General features: G+C 51.5%; 3 protein-coding genes across 10 annotated transcripts in view; 1 reads left to right on the top strand and 2 right to left on the bottom strand.

Moving 5' to 3' along the window:
- Positions 1-221: 221 nt before the first annotated feature.
- Positions 222-5,802, bottom strand: YIPF3 (Yip1 domain family member 3). Its single transcript, XM_082305705.1, has 9 exons — positions 5,500-5,802; positions 5,212-5,418; positions 5,023-5,129; positions 4,330-4,375; positions 3,854-3,946; positions 3,246-3,377; positions 2,598-2,711; positions 2,013-2,136; positions 222-706 (listed from the first exon to the last, which is right to left on the bottom strand). Exons 1-9 carry the CDS (start codon positions 5,575-5,577, stop codon positions 585-587), a joined length of 1,023 nt encoding a protein of 340 aa, XP_082161831.1. The 5' UTR covers positions 5,578-5,802; the 3' UTR covers positions 222-584.
- A 113-nt stretch (positions 5,803-5,915) lies between these two features.
- On the top strand, positions 5,916-10,232 carry POLR1C (RNA polymerase I and III subunit C). Of its 4 annotated transcripts, XM_082305700.1 has the most exons (11): positions 5,916-6,020; positions 6,118-6,189; positions 6,295-6,402; positions 6,856-7,027; positions 7,147-7,266; positions 7,482-7,634; positions 7,812-7,961; positions 8,515-8,631; positions 8,978-9,187; positions 9,297-9,450; positions 10,103-10,232. In XM_082305700.1, exons 1-9 carry the CDS (start codon positions 5,952-5,954, stop codon positions 9,094-9,096), a joined length of 1,080 nt encoding a protein of 359 aa, XP_082161826.1. In that variant the 5' UTR covers positions 5,916-5,951; the 3' UTR covers positions 9,097-9,187; positions 9,297-9,450; positions 10,103-10,232. The 4 variants fall into 4 exon arrangements, with proteins under 4 accessions (XP_082161826.1, XP_082161825.1, XP_082161827.1 ...); XM_082305701.1 differs by lacking the exon at positions 10,103-10,232 and having other exon boundaries at positions 5,917-6,020; positions 6,895-7,027; positions 9,297-9,426; XM_082305699.1 differs by lacking the exons at positions 9,297-9,450; positions 10,103-10,232 and having other exon boundaries at positions 8,978-9,295.
- Positions 10,233-11,103: 871 nt separating this feature from the next.
- XPO5 (exportin 5) overlaps positions 11,104-25,608 on the bottom strand; it is a 30,689-nt gene continuing 16,184 nt past the window's right edge. For 2 of the 5 annotated variants that reach the window (XM_082305695.1, XM_082305696.1), the window contains exons 21-33: positions 24,941-25,122; positions 19,936-20,036; positions 18,749-18,845; positions 18,080-18,216; positions 17,355-17,452; positions 16,809-16,855; positions 16,509-16,603; positions 15,588-15,650; positions 15,002-15,084; positions 14,134-14,241; positions 13,821-13,958; positions 13,498-13,662; positions 11,206-12,933 (exon numbers count right to left, since the gene is read on the bottom strand). In XM_082305695.1, the coding sequence (XP_082161821.1) occupies positions 12,793-12,933; positions 13,498-13,662; positions 13,821-13,958; positions 14,134-14,241; positions 15,002-15,084; positions 15,588-15,650; positions 16,509-16,603; positions 16,809-16,855; positions 17,355-17,452; positions 18,080-18,216; positions 18,749-18,845; positions 19,936-20,036; positions 24,941-25,122 (1,455 nt within the window). In that variant the 3' untranslated portion in view covers positions 11,206-12,792. Of the gene's footprint in view, positions 11,181-11,205; positions 12,934-13,497; positions 13,663-13,820; positions 13,959-14,133; positions 14,242-15,001; positions 15,085-15,587; positions 15,651-16,508; positions 16,604-16,808; positions 16,856-17,354; positions 17,453-18,079; positions 18,217-18,748; positions 18,846-19,935; positions 20,037-24,940; positions 25,123-25,608 lie in introns of those variants that run through there. The other 3 variants (XM_082305697.1, XM_082305698.1, XR_014227558.1) reach the window with 2 other exon arrangements.

Here is a 25,608-nt window from a genome sequence, read left to right as displayed (position 1 = left end):
CATTGTGCTGTTCCTGAAAATCTTCAGAGAAACTAAAGTTGCCGTGCCTTTTGGGCTACGGAAAAGGTGCCCAAAACAGGCCACGTATCACAGAACATTTGAATTAGGACAGCAGAAAATTGCAAAGAATCCTGCTTTTAGTCTAGGAGGGGACAGATAAAGGTGTAGAGACCCAACACCACTCTTCCATTACACCAGTAGGCTCAAACGTAAGACATCAGTCAGCACCAACATCAATTTAATTCTTCCCTCTTCAGGACAGGAACAGGGCAGATAGCCCTGGGGTTACATCAGCAAGCGGAAAGAGGGGTAAGGGACAACTGCGCTGGGAAATCCCAGCTAAACATGCAGGCAACAGAACCACTCTACTCAAGACAGCCCAGACCTGGGTGGGGGAAGAGCATAGTTCTGAGTCACTCGGCAGTCCACTCGGCTGCCCAAAAGTGCAACCCAAAGGACAGGTCCAGGAAAACAAAACCAAGTCTTCTTCCTGCTGTTCTGTCCATTTTCTAAGAGGCAGCAGGTTATTATGGCCCTATGCATCCCCGAAAGGTAGTGAAGGAAGCAAGTCCAAGTCTGTGAAACTACAGGGTCAATGCAACGGCTTTGGCTGTTGTGTTCAGTACAGCATTGGAAACAACTGGAATGTCTCTGGCAACTCTCTGAAAGGGCGGCATGTTGGGTCCTTCCAATGTGTCCAGGATACCTGCAGGGAACAGAAAAAAAAGGGGAGAGTAGCAAGAGTCAGTTCAGATGCAGATGGCACGTTTCTTCTTGCATTTCTTTCTGGCCAGGTAGTAGCTGATGGTGGCAGGGCCCAAGACACGTAAAGCACTTGGAGGCAATGGGAGGAGACATCTAGCCCCAAAAAATGAACAGCAGTGAACACCTCCATCCAGAGACCACAGGGTACAGATCAGAGCTTGTCCTTGGGGCAGGAAAACTGCGTGTTACTACGAGGAACATGGATCCTTTCACTTCGAGGGTACCAGATCCAGTCCCCTGCCATTTAACCCGAATGCAGACATTGCCAGGGATACTGCTCTGCTGAGGCAGCTTGATAAAATCCTCCCCCCACCTCATCCCAGCACAGACCCTGCTCTTAGACCAATTCTTTGCTTTCACCCCAAGATACACTTGCAGACTCACATCAGGAGTTGCAGCTGGGGGTACAATGTGAAATTTTTGTCACTGCAATGTGAACATAGCCCCTGCTTGGCAGGAAACACACGTACCAATGCAAGTGTCCTCCAGTTCCTGTCAATAACCTTCTCAAGACTGATAATCAGTCTTGGAGATCCTTGAAGGATAAAATATCCTCCAAGCAACTTCATTTCATCTGCTGAAAAGTTGCAGATGAGGGCTCAGAACCTTCGCCATAAGAATGGATCCAGGAAAGAACAGTATTTACATCTAAAAGGACTTGTAATGCTGTGCTGTAACCCCAAATTATGCAGATTTAGCTGCAATACCATGAGCAGATCTGGCTGCCTAAACTCAAAAAGGGGCTTATTTTTTTTTTTTCTTTTTTAAAGGGGGACCTGAATACTTCTAGCCTGGTAACCAGCACTGACTGGGGAAGATGGAGCTTCTGCTATCAGTGCTGTACAACACAAGATAAAAAAAGATGTTACACAAAGAAGGAAAAAGGCTTATGACACGTTTCCTGATCAGAGAAAAGCAACCTGACTTCAGCAAGATTCAGGAAGGGACTGGACATCTGCATGCAAGAACAGTCGGTGCTGTAACACTTCACTTGTGGGGAAAGAAGCAGCGTCCTGCCTCACAACGTAGGTCTTAAGTAGTATAAGTACTAAAACTCAGTGCCCAGAGACTACCCCACATCTACAGCTTCCTCTAATAAAGCCAGTGCTGGTCACTCTTGCGTTGCAAACTGGCACAGATCCCTCAGGTCAGATCCAAACCGTCCATCCTTTCTCTCAGAGAGAACAAAAAGCAGCTCCTCTTCCCCCAGATCCAACAGGATACATCTTCCTATCTCCCTTGCTTACCTTCTACCACCTTGTGATAAGCAAAGTGCAGATAGAGGAGGAAAAGCATGTGCAGAGCAGCAAGGGTCCCGCACAGGATGAGCCGCTGGGTATGCCCCACGGTGCGCGACACCAACACAGCAACCTAGGAGAGAGGTGGAGATTAGAGACGAGGTAGCCGCTACCCGAGCCTCCGGCCTTGCAGTCAGGAGCACACAGGAGGTTGTTCCAAGCAGCAAGAGCCAGTGGAAACACTGCTCAGAGCCTTTTTTGCAGTTTGCATTCAGAGTAATCTGACTTTGTTTCACGTAGGTGAACCTTGCCCAGTCTTGTCAAGAGTTCAGGATGCTGAGGCATGGCTCTCCACGGCAGCAGGGGCTGTAAGGGAGCAAACCTCCTGCGGCTGTTAGAATGTGTGAGGATATTAAGCCAAGTGTCACCTCCGTACACCAGTGGCCAAATCACCCAGGAGCGTCAGGCTGTTCTTCACAGCAGCCTGACTGGCTGTGAAATCAACTGCCTGGCCCAAGGAACAGAAAGCAAACAACACTTCCCTCCCTTTTTTTGTCCCCAGAAGAGGAGGGCCCCAGGCTGCCTGTCCCTTACCATTCGTAGTGTAGAGAGTCCACCAACAACCAACCAGAAGACATAGAAGAGGGAGTGGAAGTGGATATTATAGGTGACAAAGAGAGTGATGCAGTGCCCAAAAAGGCCATAGCCCTGACAAAACAAAAATGTCCACGTTACAAGCGTCAGTCACACACAAAGGGCTGTTGATCAAGAGCATGAACAGCCTATTCCTGCAATGCTTCACCAAGGCAAAGCTTCACAAACCACTCATTCGATGCCAAAGAGTCAACCAGCACAACAATTTTAACAGCAGATCACACCCAGATAATCTGCCTGAAGGGTTCACAGGGATGCCAGAGATTGCAACAACTTGGGAACTGGAGGAAAGAGCCTCTGATTACAGAGAAATTGGAATATCCTGGTTTTTTTACCACCAGGCATTCAGATCAGGAAGTGCAAAGCAGGAGACCTGCACGAAGGACCTGCCTCTCTGTGCTATGGCTGTGCCTGGGATGGGGCAGGTCAGAAGAGCATCCTGGAATTCCAGGTTGTCCCAGTGCAGTCACCTGGGATCACTGATTTACAAGGACTTTTCCCATTCTCTGGAAAGAGCTCACAGGCCACCCTCTTGCTGGAACACCGTGCAGCCCACCCGCACCTTGGGGCATCCCCATCTGTACGTACCAACAGCGACAGCATCTGCACCATTGTGATTTGGGCATTGCAGAGATATGCCAGGAAATAGATGAAAGAGGAGACACCCAACCAGTAACCAAAGCAGGTGCCGATGGCTGTGCCCATCAGTGTGCCTTCCCTCTGTGGAGACAGCGTCAGGATGAGGAGGACTCAAAGAAGCGAGGAGGAGCGCCTGGACGACGCTCTTAGTCGTATGGTTTAGTTTTAGGTAGCCCTGTGAGGAGCAGGGAGTTGGACTCGATGATCCTTATGGCTCCCTTCCAACTCGAGATACATTCTATGATTCTAAGTGACCTGCCAGCAGCCAAATCCCACCACAGAGAGTTCCCAGAGCCTTTCTAGGCATTATCAAATAGCTGACCAGCAGCACCCAGGGTGCCACATGACCGACACCCCAGCTCTCCCAGCAACAGAGCATCAAGACTTTCTCATGCGTCCTTCCTCCCATCCCCAAACCAACAGGCTCTTCCTCAAATCAATCTGCTTTTCAGCAAGATGCTGCTCAGTTGTCGAAGAGGTTTCCTCTCCCTTTCTAGTGTCGTTACAGCAATCCAGAGCCCGGTCAAACCACAACTTATCACTGAGACTCGACGTACAATAATGGTGTCCGAGGTCTTCATCCCGTGCAAAAGGATGGCCACCAGTGTGAAAACCAGCATGAGGGGTCCATAAAGCTCGCCTGCAATCTTCTGCAGGGTGAGACAGATCAGGGAAGATTTGGTTAATGCTCCTGAATACCTGGCTCCCCACCCCAAGTGATGCGAGAAGTGCCTTGGGTGAAGTTTATCACCCGTCTGCCTGAGAAGTAACAGCAAGGCCATTGCTGATAGGAGCCAGGCAGAATAGGTTGTGTGATGAGGAGCCTGGGAGGTATGAAGTCAAGAACTGTACCAGCACTAAAGGTAGCAGATCGGGGTTTGGAACAACCACAGGAAAGGGCTTAACAATCTTTTCAGAGAGATGAAAACCTAACAAACTCAGGTCCGTAATAACACGGACTCCTTTAGTTTTACAAGGTGTCTGTGGGAAGTTCACTTGGCCATGGAGTCTGAATCAGCAAAAGGGAACTCACCTGTGGGAAATTAATCATCTTCACGGGAATCATGGACTCCAGCAGTCTACATCACAGCCAAGCAGGGAATGACATCAGGAGCAGGGAGGACAACAGGATGGTTAACGAAATGCTTCAAAAGTAAAAGATCCTGCACACCCATTACCAGTGTATTCTGCTCTGGTCACAGGCCTCAGGGGACAGAGATTCCTTCTAAAGGGTCACGTAAGGTAATTAAAGGAGAAACACCTTACTGTCAGAAAAACCTTACTTAACTTTGGTGGGGGGGATTTAACAAAAACGTTTAGGGATCCACTATGGGATGAGAGATCATTGACAGAACAGCAGGAAGGCAACGCACCTTTCTTCATCCAGCCTCACAAAAGTTTGCCTTTTTGGACACAGCTGTGTTGCAAACCCAGCAGAGGCCACATAACGCACCTGAGCAGCAAAAGGCTGAAGATGCCCCAAAGCCCTTATTTTCTGCCCTGAGCAGCCATGCTGGGTGACAGGGCTGCCAGCCCACCTGGGGACCTCACTGAGGACACCAGGACAAAGCATAGCGTGTTTCCCCGTATCTGAGCCTTGCTGCCAGCCCACCCTGCTTGCTCGCTTTGGGGGGACAGCCAGCCTCTCGCCGGCAAGAAGCCGCCGGCTCCCCGCCCCGTTCCCCCATGCCCCCCGGTGGAGATGGCCGGGCCGGGCCCTGCCCACCTGGCGCGCACTTGGACGGGCTCCACGTCGAAGTAGGGCCGGAGGATGTCGATGTTGGCGTAGAGGCTGAAGGCCCTGGAGGCTTGTCTCTTCCCCACCTGCCACATCTGCGGAGAGAAGGGAGCGGGCAGCGGCCGGGCGGGCAGGCGGGGCCCCCCGGGGCTGGGGGCGGCCCGGGGCCGCGCTCACCTGGTCAGCCACCTGCCGGCCCAGCTGCCCCCGCAGCCCCTTCATGCCCAGGAACTCCCCGTCCTCCTCCTCGGCGGCCCCCGCCTCGCCCTCCGCCTCCTCCTCCTCCTCCTCCTTCATGCGCTGGTGCATCTCCCCCATGTCCTCGAAGCTGGAGCCCGACGTGTCGTCCATGTTCTCCATGTCGATGACGGCTGAGCCGCCACCCTGCGCCGGGGCGAGACAGCGTCAGCGCCCGCTCGGCTCGGCCCCGCAGCAGCACCGCCGCCACCCCCGGCCCGGCCCCACCTGCATGTTGTCCTCGAAGCCGCCCCACTCAGCGGCGCCGCTCCTGCCGCTGCCCGCCGCCGCCCCCGGCGCCGCCATGGTGCCCGGCCCGCGCCGCGCTGGCTGCTGCCGCTGGCCAGCGGCGGAGCACCCGGATGTGACGACGGAGACAGAGGCGGAAGGGCCCCCCCACGCTCTTGCGAGGGCGGGTGGGCGCCGCCGCCATCTTGTGTGTGGCGCAGGGCGGGGAAGGGCGCAGCGGGGCGGAGGAACGGCGAGACGGCGAAGGGGGACAGCGGGGGGGTGGCGGAGCGGGAGGCGGGAATGCGCTGCTGCAGGGACCGCGGGCCGGCCGGCGGCGGGGGAGTGCCGCGCTCCCGGGCCGCGGCGAGGCCACGCGTGGGCGGGCGGAGGCGCGTCACGTGGCGGGGAGCACCGCCCCCCCCGCCCCCCCGCTGGCGGCGGCGGCGGCCATGGCGGCCAAGCGGGGCACCGACGAGATGCGGGACCGCGTGGTGCTGGGCGAGTTCGGCGTCCGCAACGTGAGTGGGGCTGGGCGCAGCGGGGCGGGGGGAGCCCGGGCCTCCCCCTTGGCGGCCCCGGCCCCCCTGACGGCCCTTCCTGTCCGCCTCCTCGCAGGTCCACACCACCGACTTCCCCGGCAACTACCCCGGCTACGAGGACGCCTGGGACCAGCGGCGCTTCGAGGAGGTGGGTGAGGGCCGGCGGCCGTTGGGGCGGTTGGGGCGGTTGGTGGGGGGGGGTCGGGTCCCGCACGCGGCGCCCGGCGTGACCCGCGGCGCGTGGCCCGTGCAGGCGTTCCGCGTGGACATCATCCGCGAGGAGGAGGGCGCGCTGGAGTTCGACATGGTGGGCATCGACGCCGCCATCGCCAACGCCTTCCGCCGCATCCTGCTGGCCGAGGTACCGCCGCCGGCGGGCGGGGACGGTGCGGGCAGCCGCGGGGAAGGCCCGGGGGTGCCGGCCTCGGAGCGGGGGGACTTGAGCGACGGGGAGCGGGGCGGAGGGTCCTGCCGCACGTCAGCCCTTGCAGACAGCTTCTGGGCGTGGAAGAGAAGCGCGAATTCGTTCTGTGCACCTGCCAGGAGCCCAGAGAGAGCTAGGGCCTTAGCAGCACGAGCGATAGCGCTTGTTGCTCTTAAGGATGCTGTTTGTAATGTCTGTGGATCAGTCTGCCCATCGCCTCTTGTGATCATTTGTTTATTAAAAAAAAAAAAATAAACGGGGAAGGGGGTATATTGGGTGTAAGGGTATATTGGGTAGCCTGGTTTGGCAGAAATACCACTGCAAAGAGTCTACAGGGCAATTATGTATGGGAGAGCAGGGACACTAGCTGGATATTCTGTTGCCGCGTAGTTCAGCTGTCATGATGACTTGATCTCTCATCTCCCTGAGGTGCCAACGATGGCTGTAGAGAAAGTCTTTGTGTACAACAACACATCCATTGTGCAGGATGAAATTCTGGCTCATCGCTTGGGCCTCATCCCTATCCGAGCTGACCCTCGACTCTTCGAATATAGAAACCAAGGTGAGAGTCTTGGATCAAATAGAAATATTGAAGGTTTCCCCCAAAGCAGGAAATCAGGGTCATGTTAACTGAGCAGAAGTGTGATTCCGTAGAGGCTCACACTGTTCTTCCCTTCCCAGGAGATGAAGAAGGCACAGAAATCGATACTCTGCAGTTCCAGCTGAAAATAAAATGCAGCCGAAACCCTCAGGCAGCCAAGGAATCATCTGATCCTAATGAACTATATTTCAATCACAAAGGTGAGATCTCGCCTAAAAAGAGGTGCTGGTTTTTTTTTTTTTTTTTCTTTTTTCATCTTGGGAGACAGGATTTGGTCTGTTCTCTCAGCCCTGTGAGCAGAGAGAGCCAATTCCCTCATTCTGCTGAACTTACTTTTTGCCATCTTCAGTCCTGTACAGGTCAGCAACCTGTTTTGAGACAGCAGCTGGCTGATGCTTGTGGCTTCTCTCCGCAGTGTACAGTAAACATATGACGTGGGTGCCCTTGGGGAATCAGACAGACCTCTTTCCAGATGCTGACTTCCGACCTGTTCACGATGACATCCTCATTGCGTTGTTGCGACCTGGCCAGGAAATAGATGTGCTTATGCACTGCGTCAAGGGTATAGGTGAGTGAGTGGTGGGTCCTGGGGCAGCGGGAGGAGGAGGGTGAGTGCTCGGACTAGGGCACAGCTGTGTGAAGGGGAAGGATGGAGAACTGGCTTTCCTCCTGGAACTTTAGGCCCTGGCATCCTTGCGCTCTGGTTCCCTGAGGCCTGCCCTCATCCTCTTAACTCTTCATGCAGGTAAAGATCATGCGAAGTTTTCTCCCGTGGCCACGGCTAGTTATCGACTGCTTCCTGACATTACTCTCCTGCAGCCCATTGAGGATGAGGCAGCCGAGATGTTGCAGAAGTGCTTTTCCCCTGGAGTCATTGAGATCCAGAACATCAAGGGTACTTTTTGCTGCTCTAAAGTGCCTTTTTCCTTACGAGTCTTAGCAGAGACTGATCAGAGACTAGAGCCAAGCCCACATTGTGATGTTGTCTTGCCGATCAGAAACGGTTCATGCTATTCTTAGCCTGGTTTTATGGATGAGTGGCTGTCACATGGGGAGGTGTTGGGTGATGAAGGGGGATCTCCCTGAAATGGTAAGGCATTGGGTGCCTGTCCGCAGAGCCCTGCGGCTGCTGACCGCAGCTTCTGGTACTGGTCAGTTGTCTGTAGGACTGGATAGTGAGCTTGCTCTTTACAGCAGCTGAGTGTGGAGAAGACTTCTTGTGTCCTGCCCAGGGGTACATACAAGCTTGGCGTTTGGGTTGGAACTGTTCAAGAAGACCAGTTCTGTCAGGTTGGAGTTTCACGTTGGGGATGTGCTGATTCTTTATATTTGTGGCTTTGCTGCCTTTGCTGGCGGGGGAGTGCATGTTTGAGGGGTAAGCACCTGCCATGACCACAAGGCGCCCATCTGCTACAGGTGCCCATCTCATTTCATTTTTTCCCCTTTAGGAAAGAAGGTGGCAAGAGTAGCCAACGCACGGTTGGACACATTCAGCAGAGAAGTTTTCCGTCATGAGGGTCTGAAAAACCTTGTGCGCCTGGCAAGAGTGCGAAACCATTACATCTGTAAGTGCCTCATTTTCCACAGAACAGAGAGCCCTGCTGTGGTTTGTGTAAACAAGCAGAGACTGGCCATCGTGTATAACTGGGTCTCTGCCTCCCCCTTCCCTCCCATCTCATCAGCCTTCATACATTCGTAGCCCAGTTGGTAACTGCTGAGGTTGTGGTTCGGTGTTGCTTTGGGATTGAATGTGTTTGTGCTTCCTGCCGGCAAACGTAACCTCTTCTCCTCTGGCTGTGGAGGTCTGGCTTGTCAGACGTGCGGTGTAAGGGAAGACGAGGGACAGAAATGCTGGAGCCAGGTGTAGGCTGAAGCTGCATCGTGGCTGTGCTGACTTCTGTCTCTGTGCAGTTTCAGTGGAGTCGACGGGTATCTTGCCTCCAGATGTGCTGGTGAGTGAAGCCATCAAGATCCTGATGGGAAAGTGTCAGCGCTTCCTCAATGAGCTGGACTCTGTGCCTATGGAGTGACCAGGCTGTGGCTGGGAAGCATAGCCCTGCACTGCTCTTCTGGGCTTCCTGCACCTGCCTGCAGGGGCGATTCCTCTTCTGTAGGCAAGAGGTTTGAGATGGGCTTGTTAAGAGTCCTAGGACCATCTCTTTGAATTTGTTTTCTGTTGGTAATGAGCCTCAGTGAGGAGATGCACTAAAATAAAGGCTTTTCTTTACAGCTGTCTCCTCCTGTGCTGTTCACAATTGTGAGACCGTAATACACAGAGAAGAAAGTGGCAGCGGGTCTAAAGATGAGTAATAGCATTTATTTTAGATTGCACGCAGTATGTGAAGCGGACTGATACGGCAGTGTAGTAAAGCACTTTGCAGCAGGTCAGTGAGATTTTACAAGTCAGTAGCGGTGCAGGACTGTTCTGCAGGTGTCTCAGACTAGCTCCAGGGTAGTTCATGTGGTAGATAAAAGGCTGTACTGTCAGAGGGCTGGGACACCTCTCCTATGAAGAAAGGCTGAGAGAGTTGGGTTTGTTCAGCCTGGAGAAGGCTCTGGGGAGACCTTACTGCAGCCTTTCAATATATAAAGAGGGCACAGAGAGAGACTTTTTCCCAGGGCCTATTGTGACAAGACAAGGGCCAACGTTTTTTAACTGAAAGAGGGTAGACTTAGGTTGGACATAAGCCACTTTTTACGATGAGGGTAGTGGTGAGATGCTGGAACAGGTTGCCCAGAGAAGTTGTGGGTGCCTGATCCCTGGAAGTGTCGAAGGTCAGGTTGGGTGGGGCTTGGAGCAACCTGACCTAGTGCAAGGTGGCCCTGCCCACAGTGAGGGGATGGGACTAGGTGGTCTTTGACAGTCCCTTCCAGCCCAAACCATTCTGTGATTCTATGATACAGTACTGGGCTTCTCTGTGCAAAGGTGGGGTTTAAAAACCTGCTCTGTAAGGACTGACTGTCCCTTCTTAAATAGCTCAAGGTAAGGCATTTCTTCCCAGGTGCTGGATTTGACCACTCTGTTCTCCCTTTCAGTGACTGAACGTACTTTGGGCTGACCTTGAAGCAGAACTGGATGGTGGAGGGCAAGTGACAGTCAAAGGCCTGTCTCCACCCAGGGAAGCCTGGGAGAACTTGCAAATTAGCCTCAGTGGTGAGCGCTACTGTGTGTTAGTCAGCACCGGGTCGGTCTTGGCTTGTGGAAGTCTCTCTTGACAAGCTGATGAAGGAACCGGAAGGAACTTCAGAGAATGGCTGGGAGTACTGGTGTGTCCCAGTTGCTTAAGTCCATCCTCATTACAATGCTGGACTGTAGTGTAGCAAATCATACTTTTTCTCTACCTGTTTCACTGGGCTATAGTTACTTATACTGTAACCATTGTTTAGGTGTTAATCCCATTTGAAAAATAGTAATTTCTAGCTGGATCCTTTCAGTTTAAACAAGCTGAAGCAGCTTCCATGCTGAGCTGGATTACCACTGGGGCCTTGGGAAGAAGGTTTTCTAACAAAAACTTACATTGACATTGCTCAAGCCTACCTCTTTGAGGGCTTCTGCTTTTGTTGTGAGAGACCTTTCATGCAACCTCCATCAGGTGAGGGGACAGACCGAAGGCGATAGCTGTATCACCTTCCTGTGTTACTGAAAAGGTCAGCAGAGAGGCTTACGGCTAAACTACAGTGCTATCACAAGACATTGCTCCCCCCAGCAGCAGCTAGGGTTGGGCCTGGAGGCTGCTTTAGTAGCATATGCACCTTTCTGTGCCATTGCTTCGCGTATTTCCCATATTGCTCGTGGGACGTACCCTGGAATAGCCATGCTAAAGGGTTTCGCTTTGGCAACGTGGACCCTTCAAGTTGCAAACTGGGATCTAGCGGCTGTTGTGGAATTAATATAAACCAGCCGTGAGTGACAAAGTATTTATACTTTAAAATGCACTTTTCCCCTTGCCTTCTAATTTAATTATGTAGTCTGGAATGGTTCCTCCCCTTCCTGATCATGCATGTTGACTACCAGCAAAGGTGCTCCCGTTTTGGTAGCTGGACTAAGGAGTGCTGAACAACCCTTAGGAAGGCAGTCTGGGCAGAGCACAGGCCTCGGATCTTACTGGAACAGCTAAAAGAATAAAAATGAAACCATGACACCACGTGTATGAAACTGGAATAGCTTTACTGACATTCAGAGGTGTAACACAACCAGTTCAGAGACAGCTTCGGATTTAAACATTCCTACAAAAAAGGTTCTAAAAACCATTTAAAAAAAACCCCTTGTGTCTAGCATGAAGTCACAGAATGTTAAAAATATCACAACACAATAAATACACCCAGCCGTTGCTAGAGCCAGGAGCCATGTTAGCTCAGAGGTTAAAAAAGTTTGAGGCCAGGAGGAAAGTGGAGGGTGCTGGTGGAACAGCAGGGGCAGGAGGGTGAGTGGATTCCCACAGCCTCCTCTTCCTTTCTGCGCTCCCACCTCTACCAACCCCAGCTTTTCCGTCCAGTCTGTCCAAGTGGAGACACCACCTTCTCCGCCCGCCACGGTTTATTACTTGTTCTGTCTCCCAGATGGCCAAACTGCCAGCTAGCTCTGGGCAGACCCTCCCAGCTCCTGCGCTAACACCAGGATAGATCAAGTGAACCATTTGTCATGTAAGAAGAACCAGCTTTGCAGACTGGAGTGGTTTGATAGAGTCCCACCTCATCTAAAACCCAGTTTCTGACCTGGCTCCCCCCCTGTAAACTGCAGTATAAACCCACCCCTCCTGCCCCACCATGCAATTCTCCAAGAAGTACCAGACTGGGTAAAAACATGGGCTACTGTCACCTCCACAGCAACAGGGTGAGGAGATCCCTTTTGGTTTGCAGGTGCTTCAGATATTGGTCCAGATTTTGTGTACCCTGCACTGGCCATGTTCTAGTCTACAGGGCATGGTAAAAAGAAAAAATAATAATAATAATAATAAAAAAAAAAAATCTGTCCTGCTCCCCCTGAGAGATGTCCAAGAAAGGCTGGCACAAAGTAAAAGCCTTCCATTTGGCTCTGGGTAGAACAAGCTGTATGATCATATACATACACATATATATGTATATATATGTATGGCAGTGTCTGCCTCCTCCTAGAGAGCAGCTGCACCTTAGAAAGGCTGACCTGGAGGGAGATCCTAGAGCACTGCTAGGCTTCCTGGCACGCGGCCCTCAGCCCAAGGCTCAGCATCCCGGAGGGAAACGGATTCATCGGAATACCCGTCCGCTAGGGACGAGTGCTGATAGGCGTGACAGGAGTGTCTGACGTGTTCCCTACAAAGCCCGGCTACCGGCACCCAGAGGAAGATGAGGGTAGCCCCTTTTCACATGGCGCACTACTCTGCCTTTTGCACTAATCCTAAACCCCAAGGGATGAAGAAGTGGAGCAAGAGTGACCCAAGGCTACAGGATGACCAGGCTTTACCTAATGGAGTCTATGGGCTCAGCTCCCACCTTGCAGAGAAGCAGAGGTCTAAAGATGCTCATCCAATGGAGGGGAGGGGAAGGAATCAGGGAAAGCTTAATAGACTGGTTCAAATGCCACCGCAGGCCCCATCCCAGTGTAGGGAGGAGAATGGGACAGGACCCGTAAGGGGCTTTATTCAGACAAACGCTTGTGGAGGCGATGACAAGGAGAATCTAATGTGCTTACTATGAGGAGAGACAAAATAGAAGGTAGGGGAGGAGATGGTTGCAGCATCCCAGGCTCAGGGCTCAAAGAGTGCAGTGAGGCCCTCTCCATCCTCATTGTCCAGCACATCCGTCTCCAGTGATGGCTTCACCTTCTTGAAGAGAGATGGGAGGTTCCGGATATGAACCTCCTTGCGGAACTGCTCCCCGAGGGGCTTCTGCAGAGGACAGACAGGCAGGCATCAGTCATTACTGCCTTCAGAGCCCCACTCAACGCAGGGGCAGCCTGCTTGCAGACCAGGGGCAGCCCCCAGATTCTGAGCAATCCCTAGGCCCAGACCCCCTGCTTGCACTTTGGGGAATCTCAGGCCTGGTCCTTCCCAAGCGCCAGGGCGCTGAGGTAACCACCAGTGCACCTGCTCCCCAGCTTTTAACTCGGCGTACCAGACTCCAACAGCACCATCCTCAGAAAAGCCCAGCACCCACCTAGCAGCTTTGTTCAAACATTTTAACGCCCTGTTCGCCCGGGCACCCTTGTGCATGGTCCCCCCCGCCTCTCAGTGAGAAGTCATTGCTGGAGGGGCTGCTCGGTCTGTGCTGCCATCCCCACCCTACCTCCAGGTTGAAGAGAGACAGAATGAACACGGAGAATGTGCTGCAACAGCTTCCTGGCTGGGAAGGGGGGTGGCTGGGGAGAGGCAGGTAGATTGGCTGCCCCGACACTTCTGCAGGGTACAGGCGTGAAACGAAACAGGTTCATTTTCCTCCAGGGTATCACCTACCCCAATGCAACCTGTGATGAGGCGCTTGAAATGATCCTTCCGGCGCTTGTCTGCCACCTTCTGCAGTGTTGGGTTGAGAAGCTTTGAATCAAACTGCTCCAAAGAGTCCCTCTGGATGTCTGGGACCTGCTCCATCACTGCCTTCAGCTCAGCGTAGCGAGGGCGCTGCAGGGAGAAGTACGGTTAACACAGTTCTGCTAGAGGAGCAGCCCTACCCTCCTTGAAGGGCTATGAGCTCCTCCGCGCCTACCCAAGCGGGCATGAGATTAGTTTTCCACCACTCCCCAGCCAACCTGGCATCGGGACAAAGAGCAGTTTCTCACCAAGGCCTCGTAGATCTGGAAAGCCAGGTGGACAAGAGCTGCCATGCAGCCATCGTGCTGCCCGTGTGTCTGTAAGCCCTTCAGCACACTTGTGAAAAACCAGGACACGGCATCGGGCAGGAGGTTTCCTGGAAGCACCTGGGGAAGAGGCACTGTCAGCACAGAAGCAGGACACTGATACATGACTGCCTTTCTGCAGCAGCTTGGTCTTCCTGAGGGAGAAGGTGCCCAGGGGTGAAGCAGCCATGCTTCTCGCTACATTCAGAGCTTCCTCTCCCAACCCTGCCAGAATGAATCTTCCTCCCAGAGGTACCTGTTTGAGCAGTGGCCAGCAAAGCTGTGTTGTGGTTCTTTGGCAGGACAAGGTGTCCTTCCAGGAGAGGGATGTGTAGGCAGTGATCAGCAACGCAGTGCAAACATCCTGAAAAGGAGTCAGAGAGGGAAACCAGTCAGAGGAACAATTTCCCACTTCCACGGTTCAAATCTGAAGGAAGCCAAGAAGCAATCGAGGGACTCTGCAGGAGCTCCTTGGGGCTATCTTCTGAGAATCCTCTGTGCTGCTGCTCCAGCTGAAGGTGCTCAGAGGCACCCAGCGTGCACCATCATAGCCATGAGGAACCAACGTCAAGCAAAGCTGCTCCCTTCATCTCCCCCTGGGAAGGCCCTGGAGCACCCATGGACTCCCATCAGCTGCTACTCTCAAGTCACTACAAAAGCTTCTGCAAGAGCTTCTGAGGCATCCACAGGAGAGGAGGAGTACAGAGGTATTGGGAGGAAGGTACTCTGCACAGTGAGTTGTGTTAACACTTTGGCTCCTGTGCCAGCTCTGGCAGATTTTACATAAAAAAAGAGCTGATGGGTGCAGTTCTTCCTCGCGAAGGCTGGAGCCCAGGGGAGGCAGAGCCAGGGAGCACCCTGGGGGCTGAATGCCCAGGGCCTCGCCCACAGAAGGGCCGAAATTCTGTCACTGCATGTTATACTGGATCCCAACCCCCATTTGCTTTGCAGCTTCTGCAACCATTAACAAGGCCCTTAAAAACCACGTATGTTCCCAAGAGAAGGTTCTCACACTGGGGAATGCTCCAGCAGCCTAGATCTCTGTAGCAGCATCTGGCTGCACCACAGGCAAGCATGACAGAGTACAGAGAAAGGATGGTGGAAGTCAGAGCATGCGCTCTTACCTCCTGCTTCATCAGACACTTGCCGAGCTCAGTGAGCTCTGCGCTGGCAGGGGGAGTCACCTCCGTGGCCATCGCCTCATCATCTGCAGAGCAGAGAAAAGGCAGCACTGTGAACACGGCCTCCCGAGGACCGAGGGAGACACTGAGTGAGAACTAAGGTGGGAACCGGAGGACAGCACACAGAATCAGTGTGTTGGCACAGCTTGCCAGGACACCTCTCTCCAAGCAGAAAGCACCCACCCTTTGTGGGGCAGGAAGGGCACCCAGCTAGCTACCTCCAACTCTTGGGAAGACCGTGCACATCCCCCCCTTCTCCTCAGCCCTCTTCTTGGTACCTTAAGAATCAGCTGCTCCAACGTGCTACCTGTGAACCCTACAGCGCATTTGTTCCTAGGCTGGACCGGGTTTTTCTGTGGCCCCCAGACACACTGGGCAGGACAGAGCTGAAGGCTTCTTACCAAACCTATACCCCTCACACAGAACTTCTAGCAACGGGCCAGCCTCTCCCTCAAGAAATGCATGAAAAAATGGGAAAAGTGCTTGCACACACCAAGGGGAGGAAAGGCAAAGGTGGGCATTTACTCACCGTCTCCATCTACAGCAGCAGTAGTGTTATGCTCAACACCTTTCTTAGAAACACAGCAAACAGCTGCAAAAACAGTTGCAGGTCAGAGGAGCAGAAAAGGGAAGATGCTACTTCAGAACATGCAGAGATTATCCTACAGACTCTGACAGGCTCACAGCTGCTTCAGGCTCCCCCAGCTCTTACACAGTATCTGAAGAATCTGACAGCCCAGTATAAAAGGCAAACACTGCACGACCTGGAAGGCTGAAACACCCCACCCACAGCATCCTCCCACAGTGTAACCTGCTGCACAGTGGCTGCTTCAGACTACTGAGAACCAGGAACATGCAAAACTGTTTGAAGCCTGTAACCTGAGAAGAGGAGCATCTTCAGGCAACAAGGCAGATCAAGAAAGGAGACATAAGGTTGAGGACCTGTAATCTGTACGCAGAGTCAATTTCCCAGGCTCTCTGCTCAAAGCCACGCTGGCAAAACCACAATGTTGGAGAAGGGAACACAAAGGAGATTGCCTGGGGGGAGGGACTCTTCCCTTCTGTCTGGCTAGAGACAGGCAACTGCCAGCAACAAAACTGCTCTACCCTCAGGTTGTCCACAAACCAATGTCCTGCACTGGGCTCCAGGGCACAGAAAGGGGAGAACCCAGATTCCAAAGGAGGACTGGACTCCTACAGGGACAGTGCCAAAACCATGGAGCCCTAGAAGAAAGGAAGGAAGTTCTCTTCTGAAGGTTTTAAATTGATCTCTTACTACGTTTTAGCTAAGATTTTGGCAGGGTTAACTGACTCGCACCTAGCTTCTAAGGATTATGTTAAATACTACTGGCCATTATAATTAAGTTTTACTGCACATTGGAAATGGCTATTGTCCTCCCCAGGACAAACTTCCCAAATATCCCAGCGGACCTAGCTTGATTTCACTTACTGATGAGATCCATGACTTCTCGGGTCAGCAGCCTGACCAGCTGTTCCTCAAGCATCTCCTGAGACTCGGGGTTGTCATCTGCAGCATCATCCTCGCTGAGGAGAACAGGTTTTAGTGTGAAGGGAGCCAATGTCTTAAAGTATCCCCTCTGCCCAAGCACAGGGAGTGCGTCACCACCAGGACACACACAGGATCTTCCAGCCCTCTGCTGCCAGGGCTGTTTCGGGGGCAAAGGGCCAAAGCTCCATCCCACTTCCCATTTCCCCCTTTCAGTACTCACATCAAGGGATGAAAGCTTACCAGAGCATGCTTCGCTGATTGATCACCTGCCATTTCTGAGACAACCTCTGTTCAAGACAAAAGGGAAGATTCAGTACCTGCCTAGAGCCATGCTGGACACAATGCAAAGAAGCCCAAGTGACAGCTGCTGATAGAAGCACAAGAGCTTTAAACACAACGCTCATGCCAAGCCCCATTTTGAGTGGGACAAGAACTGCTACCAACTATGCTGAAGATGCTGTGGCTGTGCTGGCTGTAGGAATCCGAGTGAGCTGTCAGGAAAATCAGGGGACACAGACCAAAAAAAACACCACAAAAATTCTCAGGGCTGAAGGTTGAGGAGCTGAAATCCACAGGTTTGAATTCACAGCAAGGGGTGCTGTGCAACAGCCAGGGTTCAATGCACCTCAAAAGCCCCCCCCTAAACAGCATCAAAATCATTAGGCATCGAGGCTCTTCCCTTGTCTCTGCCAGCCTTGGAGAGACAGACGTTCTCACACGTTGTTCCAGCTGCTACAAGGAGTCTGGGCTGCCAAGGAACAGGCATCAAACAAGCTGTTTTCTTACCACGTGCAGATAGGTAAAGAGCGGTCCCAGCATGGGGCAGACAAGGGTTTCATAGTATTCTGAAGGGCAGGAGAGTACCAAGGGCTTCACAAACACACCTGCACGGACTAGTTAAGGAAGAGACCCAGCACATATGGCCAGCTGCTAGGGAGACTGCAGCACACCCTCCAAACCAGCCCATTCCACTGGGAGGCCAAGTGAGAGAAACCTCGAAGCCCATCTTCTCACAGCCCTGAATCAACAAGTGGCATCTCCACAGCAAGAGCATGAGGTATTCAGCCTCTTCCCCTGACAGCTCAGCCGAGAAAGCTGAGGGTGCTTAGCGCCCATTTCCTAGCTGTGAGACTGAATGTCCAGCCTCGGAAAGCGGACTGGGAACCCCAGATGGTCTCCCACACAAGCACAAAGCCTAGTCAGACATCCTGCTGCCAAGCCCCTACACTATCGAAGCCCCCTTGCTCCCCAGAAGGCTCCACCCACCTCTTGTGGTGCCTCCAGAACAACACAAATCCTTTGCATTTATTCTTTCTGACCCCATGCACTGCTCTTTCTGCTCATGCCCTCCTAGGCTCACACTTCATCCACACCATGTGCATCTCTGTTTACCTCCTCAATCACCCTTCTTTGGCTTGGCCATACTGAAAACAATGCTAGGAAGCCACCAGGTTTTCGATTTACATGCTCAAAGCCTCCCTAGCTGGCCTGAGACAGTGATGGAAGGATACGGAGCATGGGACGCAGCCTGTAATCAGGAATGTTGTTGAGGTTGATGAAAGCTGAGCTGAGGAGCTGGGTGGCGAGACCCTCAACGGTGTAGAAATCCTGTTGCATGGAAGGGCCTGCATTTCCCAGGATGTGGAAGCTTCAACAAAAAACAAGTTAGTTGCAACTCTGCTAGATAACAGGTACCATGCCTCTGGCCTGCAAGTACTATCATCTTGAGATTAGATAAGTTGCCATGTTCTTAAACAAACACTACAGAGGAATTTTTGCACGGTATCTCTTTTTTTCTGGGATACCTGCAGAGGGACAATGAATTAAGCATTTAAGCACTAAAATGCACTTTCAAGTGCTGATGTATCCTAACACACAATTAAAAGTGGCAGAGACAAACTAGGTCAGGATATCAGATAAGTGCTCCAATCCGACCACCCAACTGCAGAAGAGCTAAAAGCAGATCCATATTTTGAGGTACTTTTTCTAGTGACTGTGTTCAATGTGTATGTGGTAGGTTACAACCACTGAGTGTAGTTCACCACTGCAACTCATACTTGCGTATTGTAGGATACAGCTCACATGAAAAGTCTAACTCTAGAAGAAGTCAGCACCCAGCAACAGCCTACTGCTCCAGAGGTGCAATGCTGGATTGCGTGTGGGATATCTGGTGCTCTTACCAGTTGTCGTAGAGGGTACAAAAGAAGCCCTGCATCCTTTCTAGGACCGTTTTGTAAACAGGAGAGTCATAAAGTTCCAGCAGAGGCTGAGGGAGACCTGTGGGAAAGAATAAGCTTCAGCTATATTAATGAGAGAGCACAGTGCACCTTCAGACCATGCTGGGCAGGCCCCAGCTAGCCTGACGGCAATGAGGGAAGTGCTTGGCCAGACCAACGTGCAGCCAAATGGGAAGAGGTGCAGCAACCCTGGGGCAGAACCTCCCCTCAGAGGTCAGTCAAGTTCAGGTGGGTTGTACCCAGAGCAGAGGTGTTCCCACTAAGGTTGTTATAACCCCCTCATTTCTTCAAAGCAAAACCTACTGGAGCTATCAGAACCCAGTCAGAAGCAAAGCTGACAGCTGTGCAGCTCCTCTAATAGCCCATCCCTTCAGGTTTGCATTCATCTCTGTTGGGACACAAGCTACCGCTGAACTATGATATTAATAAGTTTAGAGCAGAGATCAAGGCCCTGCTGCTTTATGTGCAGTGGTTCACAGACAGAGAGTTTATAGGTCACAGAAAACAGGTAAAGGAAGCATCTCCTCATTTTACAAATAGGAAATGGAGATAAGAAAGAAAAAGCAACTTCCCCAAAATATTTCACTGTCTCTCAGAACCTGAAATTAAACCCCAATTTCCAGAGTCCTGGTCCACACTTTATCCACAAGGCCACCCGTTTCTGCTTGGCTGGAAAGGCTTCTGTGTTCACAAGCTCAAACCTCTTTCTAATACACCGCCTGGAAACAAATGACAGGGCCATACTGCAGGACTTGGCTTTTGTCGTCCAGGACAGGTCTCTGCACCAGCACTCAGTGCTCCTGCTGAGCACTAATTCTGCTCAAAGGCAGACAATTACAGCACCCCCAGTCTCTCCAGCCTGAAATGTCAGGTTGCAGAGACCACCACCCAGCTGGGATAAGCAGTTTGGTAGGATACCCTTCATTTCATGCAGAAGAAACCAATTTGTCTGAGACCAATAACTTATTTAACTTCTTCATTTCAGCAGGTTCAAATCATAGCTGAGCTGCGAATACTATTAAGAAGCTGGCTCTCCAGCCCCCCTTCACTTCCACTGCTACTGATGGACGACTACCTCAAATACTTCCAAGAAGCTGCCCACACATTCCTCCTGAAGAGAAGCCCCTTACCTAGGATGGCGTTCTTCTCCACCTCCAGCATGTCTAAGGCCTTTGCAAATGTTTCCCCCAGCCTAGCCACCATCTCTGGCATGTAGAGGTTGTTGTGAGTCCTGAAACAGAAGAGCACTTGGTTTATACTCGTGTGGGTCAACCCCTTTTGCCCTTGACAGTGGGATCCTCTCCTTCAGCTTGTGAACAGCTCCTCTGAGGCAGATGATGAGGAAGGTGAGACCAAGCACGTGTGCATGGGATCCCCCTTCCCCACCTGCAAAAATATTGGGGAAGCTGACCCGACAGAGACATGGAGTGACTCCACCTCATGTCCTGAATCTCCTGGCTGCCCCTTCCACTTAGTTCACCCCACCCCTTGCAAGCACTGGCAGTAAAAACTCCCAGCAATTCTCCAGTCAATGCTGGCAACAGCTTATTAGTTTGGCCAAAGGGATCAGAGAATGCATTTTAAAAACCGACAAGACACGGATTCTGTAATCTCAAAAGATCTTCTGCACCTAAGGCCCCTGCAGAGGGAGGGGCTGTTTTCAGCTCCAAAATACACACGCTGCCCCCCAGGGATGGGTCACAGTCCCCAGAATGGCAGGTGGCATTGGAGGGACAGAACATCAGTCCGATCAGATGTTACTTGTGGCAGACACACGTGCCCCCTGGACAACACATCCAGCTGGGAACAATTCCGCATCATCAAGAGGCGGCCACGGTCGGCGCTCTGCAAGGGACACCAATTCAGCCACGGGTGGCTGGTTCTTGCCATCCAGGCCAAAATGGGTCCCCTCTTAGCCAGGGTACTGACACTCAGAGCTGGACTCGGCAGGGGGTGTCTCTCTCACCTACCTCTCTCCTTTGAGACCTCAGACCTCCACTCTGGGTGTCGCCAGCTGCACACAGCACAAATCCTGCAGCCTCCTCCAAAACTGCAATGCCATTGTACCTGCTGCTAGAGGTGATCAAGGGCAACTCAGTATCTCCCCCTAGAGCAGCGTTTCCCAAAGCAGGGGGGTACATGGGAATGGCTGGGGGAAGGGAGCGCGGACAGACCTCAGTATTGTCTCCAGAGTCTCAGCTTTCACTCATGTCTTAATGATTTTTTTAATTTTTTTTTTTTTTGAAGGTCTCTGTTCACAATCCTGGCAACCCCGATGCAGTGACGTCTGCCTGAGTTTGCAGAGAGCCTGAGTTAGCTCCGAAACAGCAACTATCCCATTTCTCTCTGCAAGTGTTAAATACTTCCCTGCTCACTGCACGTGAGGAAGGCAAGTATGTAAGTTTCATAAGAAAGAGCTACACAATGACTTCTTAATGACTCATACTCTCATTCTGGGCTGGATCTAACACCATGCAACAGGCCTCAAAGGGGGCACAAGCTGGTTTCACTTTCCCAAGAGGGGCTAGGGAGCAGCCCAGCCTCCACAAAAGTTTGGATAATGCTGTTCCAGTGACTCAAAAAACCGTGCATTTCTGCTTGAGGCTATCCTGAAACCTAGCGACTAAAATCACCTCCTCTTGTATGTCTCCCGCCTGCTCCATGCCAATGTTGGCTTTGCCTCACGCTGGGCAGAAGAGCAGTGGGGCGAACCCAAAGACTGTGGAATTGCCAGGATGAACCTTGAAATCCCACTGCTCTAAACCCAGCAGGATGGGTCAGACAGTCATATCCTGAAGCTGCTGTCATGGTCCTTAGTTGTTTCAGAGTCCTCGAAGCATTTTTTCAAGTTTGACTGTTGCGAGGGTAGATGTTCACTCATAGGCTGATCTCCCTTAATTAATACTTTAGCAAGGTCCAGGTGGTAACAGAGAGAAAATGGCTAATCAGCTGCTCCCCATGGGAGTTAAAAAAGCATCCAACGGCCCTCATACATGATGAAGATGTAGCCCCTAGGCATGTTCCAGCTGAGACTCTCAGCAGTGAGCAGCACTCCTGGGCATCCCACACACAGGAGAACGCGGAAAAAACAAAATTCAAGAGACATTTATGCTTTAGAAAAGACAAGCAAATGAAATGGCAGGACTTGGGGGAGTGTATTTTCAGTGATGGTCACAGCTCTGTTGGAAAGAGTGTCTGATGCCTAGAGAGATGGGCTTGAAGGCCAGAAGATGAATCCTTTAGGACAGCCCATGCTTGAAGAATCTTGATCTAAAGCTGGAGCCATCTACATTGAAAATGCCTACAGCATCCATGTCTATCCAACAATTCTTTCACCGTTATTAATGCCTTGATAATGTCAGCACCTCATCAAGAAGAGTTCCAAAAAAGCCTTTGTCCATGCAAAGCATTTGCTGATCCTGACGAGTCCATTTGTAATAAAACACGAGCAAATCCCAGCACAATAAAGGTGCTGTGCCAATCAGTTCATGCAGCTACTGACTCCAGAAACGCGCCTTTATCTAAAGGTGGCAGCGGATCATGATTTGGGTTTAAATTCAGGAGAGAACAATTTAAGCCAGAAGCTAGAAAGCACCTAGATGAAAGGAGGTATCACAGAGGACAGGAGAATCATCACTCAAAAAGCTGCAAGCAATGATTAACAAAGCAACCTCAAAATCGTTCCGTAAATACAGCTACCAAGACAGAGACAAATATGGGTAGGCACAGAAAGACAGGCTGGCAGGGAAAACACCACACTGTCTATGCTACTCAAAACTACCTTATTTTTCCTTGTTACCTGGACTCCTTCTCATTCCTCTCGACTCTTTGGTCTCATCCATGACCTACCTTCAAGCTACTTACCCCGGCAAAGACCCAACGGCTTAGCAACTTTCACTGCTTCTGTCTGCGAACACAGCAAAAGAATGCCACGCAACATCCAAAGAGCAGCAGACCCAGCTGCTCAGCCTGCAAAATGCCCTTTTTTTGCATACTGGCGCCTGACTTGGTGTTCAATTCAGCTGCTCAGTAGGATCCGTGCTGCTGTTACTTGCAGATCTGCTCACACAGTAACCAACACAATCTGTAAGGACTTCCACATCTTCTTCCTGCATAAGCACATGAGCAACACTGGACCTTGCTTGTCCCCACAGAAAGCTGCCTAATGGCACAGAGCTAAGAGAAGCATCCTTCTCCGAACAGTAATGCAACTATGTTCCTGAAAGCATCCTCAACACAGGCAGCTTTCCTGCCAGCCAGCCTTCCTCATATCGCTGTACCTCCTGCCTGCTGACAGGCTGCTACAGATTCCATATTCTCTTGTGTAACTCATACTAAAGAGGGCCTGAGGAAGCAGTACATGGAAAGGGCACTCAAAGCCAGCAAAAAACACACCAGAAGCTCCATAGCGCAAGCTCCATCTTCTCCAGAAAGACATAAGCATCATCATTTGCACTGAACAACTATGAGCTTGCAATTGTCTCACAAAGAGGCCTCTACATCCAGCAGCAGACAGGAAAGGCAGGAAGTGGAGGATCTACTGCTCTTAATACATCATTCACTGGTTCTTGTTGGAGCATCCAGCCTTTAAAAAAGCCTGGATACCTCTGAGTGAAGTACAGGCCACTCCATGTATGTTACTACCACATGTTCAGGAAAGATTTTGGTCTGCAGGGGAGACGCTCAAACAACACAGACGCATTATCTCAAAAAACAGCCAGGGAGCCTCTTCCTTTATGTAGATGGGGAAGCACTGGCTCATGTGTTTTCCTGGAGGTGGCAAACAAGCAGGCACAGAATTTCTGCTTCTTTACAGGCAGTCAGAGTCTGACAATAGTTTCCTAAGCTTGTTGTAATACAGATCCCAAGCGTAAGTTCTGGCAAGAACAGCGATCGCACAAGCAAAAAGTCTGTCCGTTGCAGCCTGTTCAGACCTTGGGCGCTGGTTGAGTTGGTCTCCGACAATATGGAGCACGTTCCAGGCTCTAGAAGAAATTACATGAGGCTGCCTCTACTCGGGCAACTCTACTCCACCCAGCCTCTCCCAGAAGTTCATCGATAGGATCTTCAGTCTTCCAGGATAAAAGGCAAAACCACTTCAAGTGCAGCTCCACAGCCATAACAAGATTGTTCAAACCTGCTCACTGGCCAAAGCACCACCTGCTGTGCTACGCAGAGCTTTGCGATGAAAAGCACCGCTAGGGTGGGCCAAGACAACACGTGCTTGTCCTACCAGTCCAGCACGTTGCTTCTCACTGGAAGCAGCACAGTCCTGAGCTCCGTGACTACCAAACATACCTGATTAGACAGAGCTTGAGTAATAGGGCCCCTTTCCTCACAGACCTGGGAGCTGAAAAATCTAAGTGGATCTGACAATGCTCTTTCCCAACAGGCTCCTGCCAAGGACAGAGCCTCAAGTTTTCAAGTACATAACATGTAGCATTATCTCACAAAATTGCCCCATAAGCCTGGCAAAATTCCAGTGTCAGCGGTTACCCTAAGACAGATTCCTCCTTCATAATTCTGGGAACTGTGTTATTCCGGATTCCCCTTTTCTGCCTTCTCTTGCTCCCTCCTCTGGCTGCCCCAGATGTACACACCACCAGTGACATGCAGAGAGGCACTGCAAGGTAGCAACAGCCTGAGAGTATGCATCCACTGATTTCAATAGCAGACAGTGCTTCAGGAGGCTGGTGTTCATGTTCAGCAAAACCAGCTTAATTTAACACTGAAGAGAGAACGCAAACAGGATGCGATGAGAGCTGGGACTGCCCTGGTGGTGACTGGAGAGGTGGCCTTGTAGGGGCTGAGGGCAGAGCAGAGATGTTAGTTGAGAAACGATTAACTGGGTGGCAGATTTATAGCAGTGGAGGTGGGGGAGGCAACCCCAGCCCAAGCTCCCATTGGCTTTGATGGACTCTTGTAGGCCAGGCCAATGAACATTCAGAAGGCTCCAGTTTCCCCAGTGCCATTCCCCACTGTGAACAGTCAGGAACAGTACTTGGGCACCTGCACCAGCCTGTGTTCCCGCTGGCTTCACTGGGAGAACATGCTCTGAGCATTCCATGTATTTATCAGGTTGGCTTTCAGAGATTCTTAAGTAAACATAAATGATTTCAAGTCAACTTGACCCACCTTATAAGAGCAAGTAAGTTGTCAAGAAGCTTCAGGACCTGCTCAGTGCAGGGATTACGGTAGATTGGACTTCCACTGGGCATGTATCCCACCAAGAATCCTCCAGCTTTTGCCTCTTCAGGAGCAGCAGGCCAACGAGCTCGTTTCACAACTCCCAGAATGGTGTACACGCAAAAGCTTATCTGTGGCAAGAGATGTGGAGAAAGTGTTTCTTAGCCAGAGCAGAACCTGAATAAATAGGTTTACAGAGAAACTCACCCCCATCCCATCTCAAAGGGAATGCTCTACAGAGAGCCTCATCTAGTGACAGGAACAAACTCTGGTGGGTTTGCTGCCAAGAAAATGCAGCAAACTATCATGCTACGTTCCATCATCTTCAGTGACCCTTGGCCATGGCAGGATGGCCTAGGAACTCACTATTAGACAAAGCATCAATCCACAGGGTCTCATGAGTATGCAAGCAACCAGGTAGGTTGCCCTCTAAAAGGAAGGATCTACACCATCAGTTCCTCATCTCCTTCGTGTGCTGGGATGGATGTAGAGATCTGTGATGACACAGCGGTCAAATTGCATTAGCCCCAAATCACAAGCACAGCTGTGTGGACTGCCTTTCGGTGTCTTCTACAGACCTAAAGATAGCAACTCCATTTGCAGCATGTCCAAGAAGT

This window comes from Platalea leucorodia (assembly GCF_965183815.1).
Source record: "Platalea leucorodia genome assembly, chromosome: 3".
In the NCBI taxonomy this organism is placed as follows: Eukaryota; Metazoa; Chordata; class Aves; order Pelecaniformes; family Threskiornithidae; genus Platalea; species Platalea leucorodia.
Note: the sequence above shows the minus strand (reverse complement) of the source record. Positions and strands in the feature narration are given on the sequence as shown.

What these genes read in the sequence shown, in the direction of transcription:
- YIPF3 (XM_082305705.1), bottom strand. Translation starts at nt 5,577, where the DNA reads ATGGCGGCGCCGGGGGCGGCGGCGGGCAGCGGCAGGAGCGGCGCCGCT. An exon ending in GCCGGCAGGTGGCTGACCAG is followed by an intron (nt 5,130 to 5,211) that starts GTGAGCGCGGCC and finishes TTCTCTCCGCAG; the next exon opens with ATGTGGCAGGTGGGGAAGAG. An exon ending in TGCAGATGCTGTCGCTGTTG is followed by an intron (nt 2,712 to 3,245) that starts GTACGTACAGAT and finishes TTGTTTTGTCAG; the next exon opens with GGCTATGGCCTTTTTGGGCA.
- POLR1C (XM_082305700.1), top strand. Translation starts at nt 5,952, where the DNA reads ATGGCGGCCAAGCGGGGCACCGACGAGATGCGGGACCGCGTGGTGCTG. An exon ending in ACCAGCGGCGCTTCGAGGAG is followed by an intron (nt 6,190 to 6,294) that starts GTGGGTGAGGGC and finishes TGGCCCGTGCAG; the next exon opens with GCGTTCCGCGTGGACATCAT. An exon ending in AGTGCGAAACCATTACATCT is followed by an intron (nt 8,632 to 8,977) that starts GTAAGTGCCTCA and finishes GTCTCTGTGCAG; the next exon opens with TTTCAGTGGAGTCGACGGGT.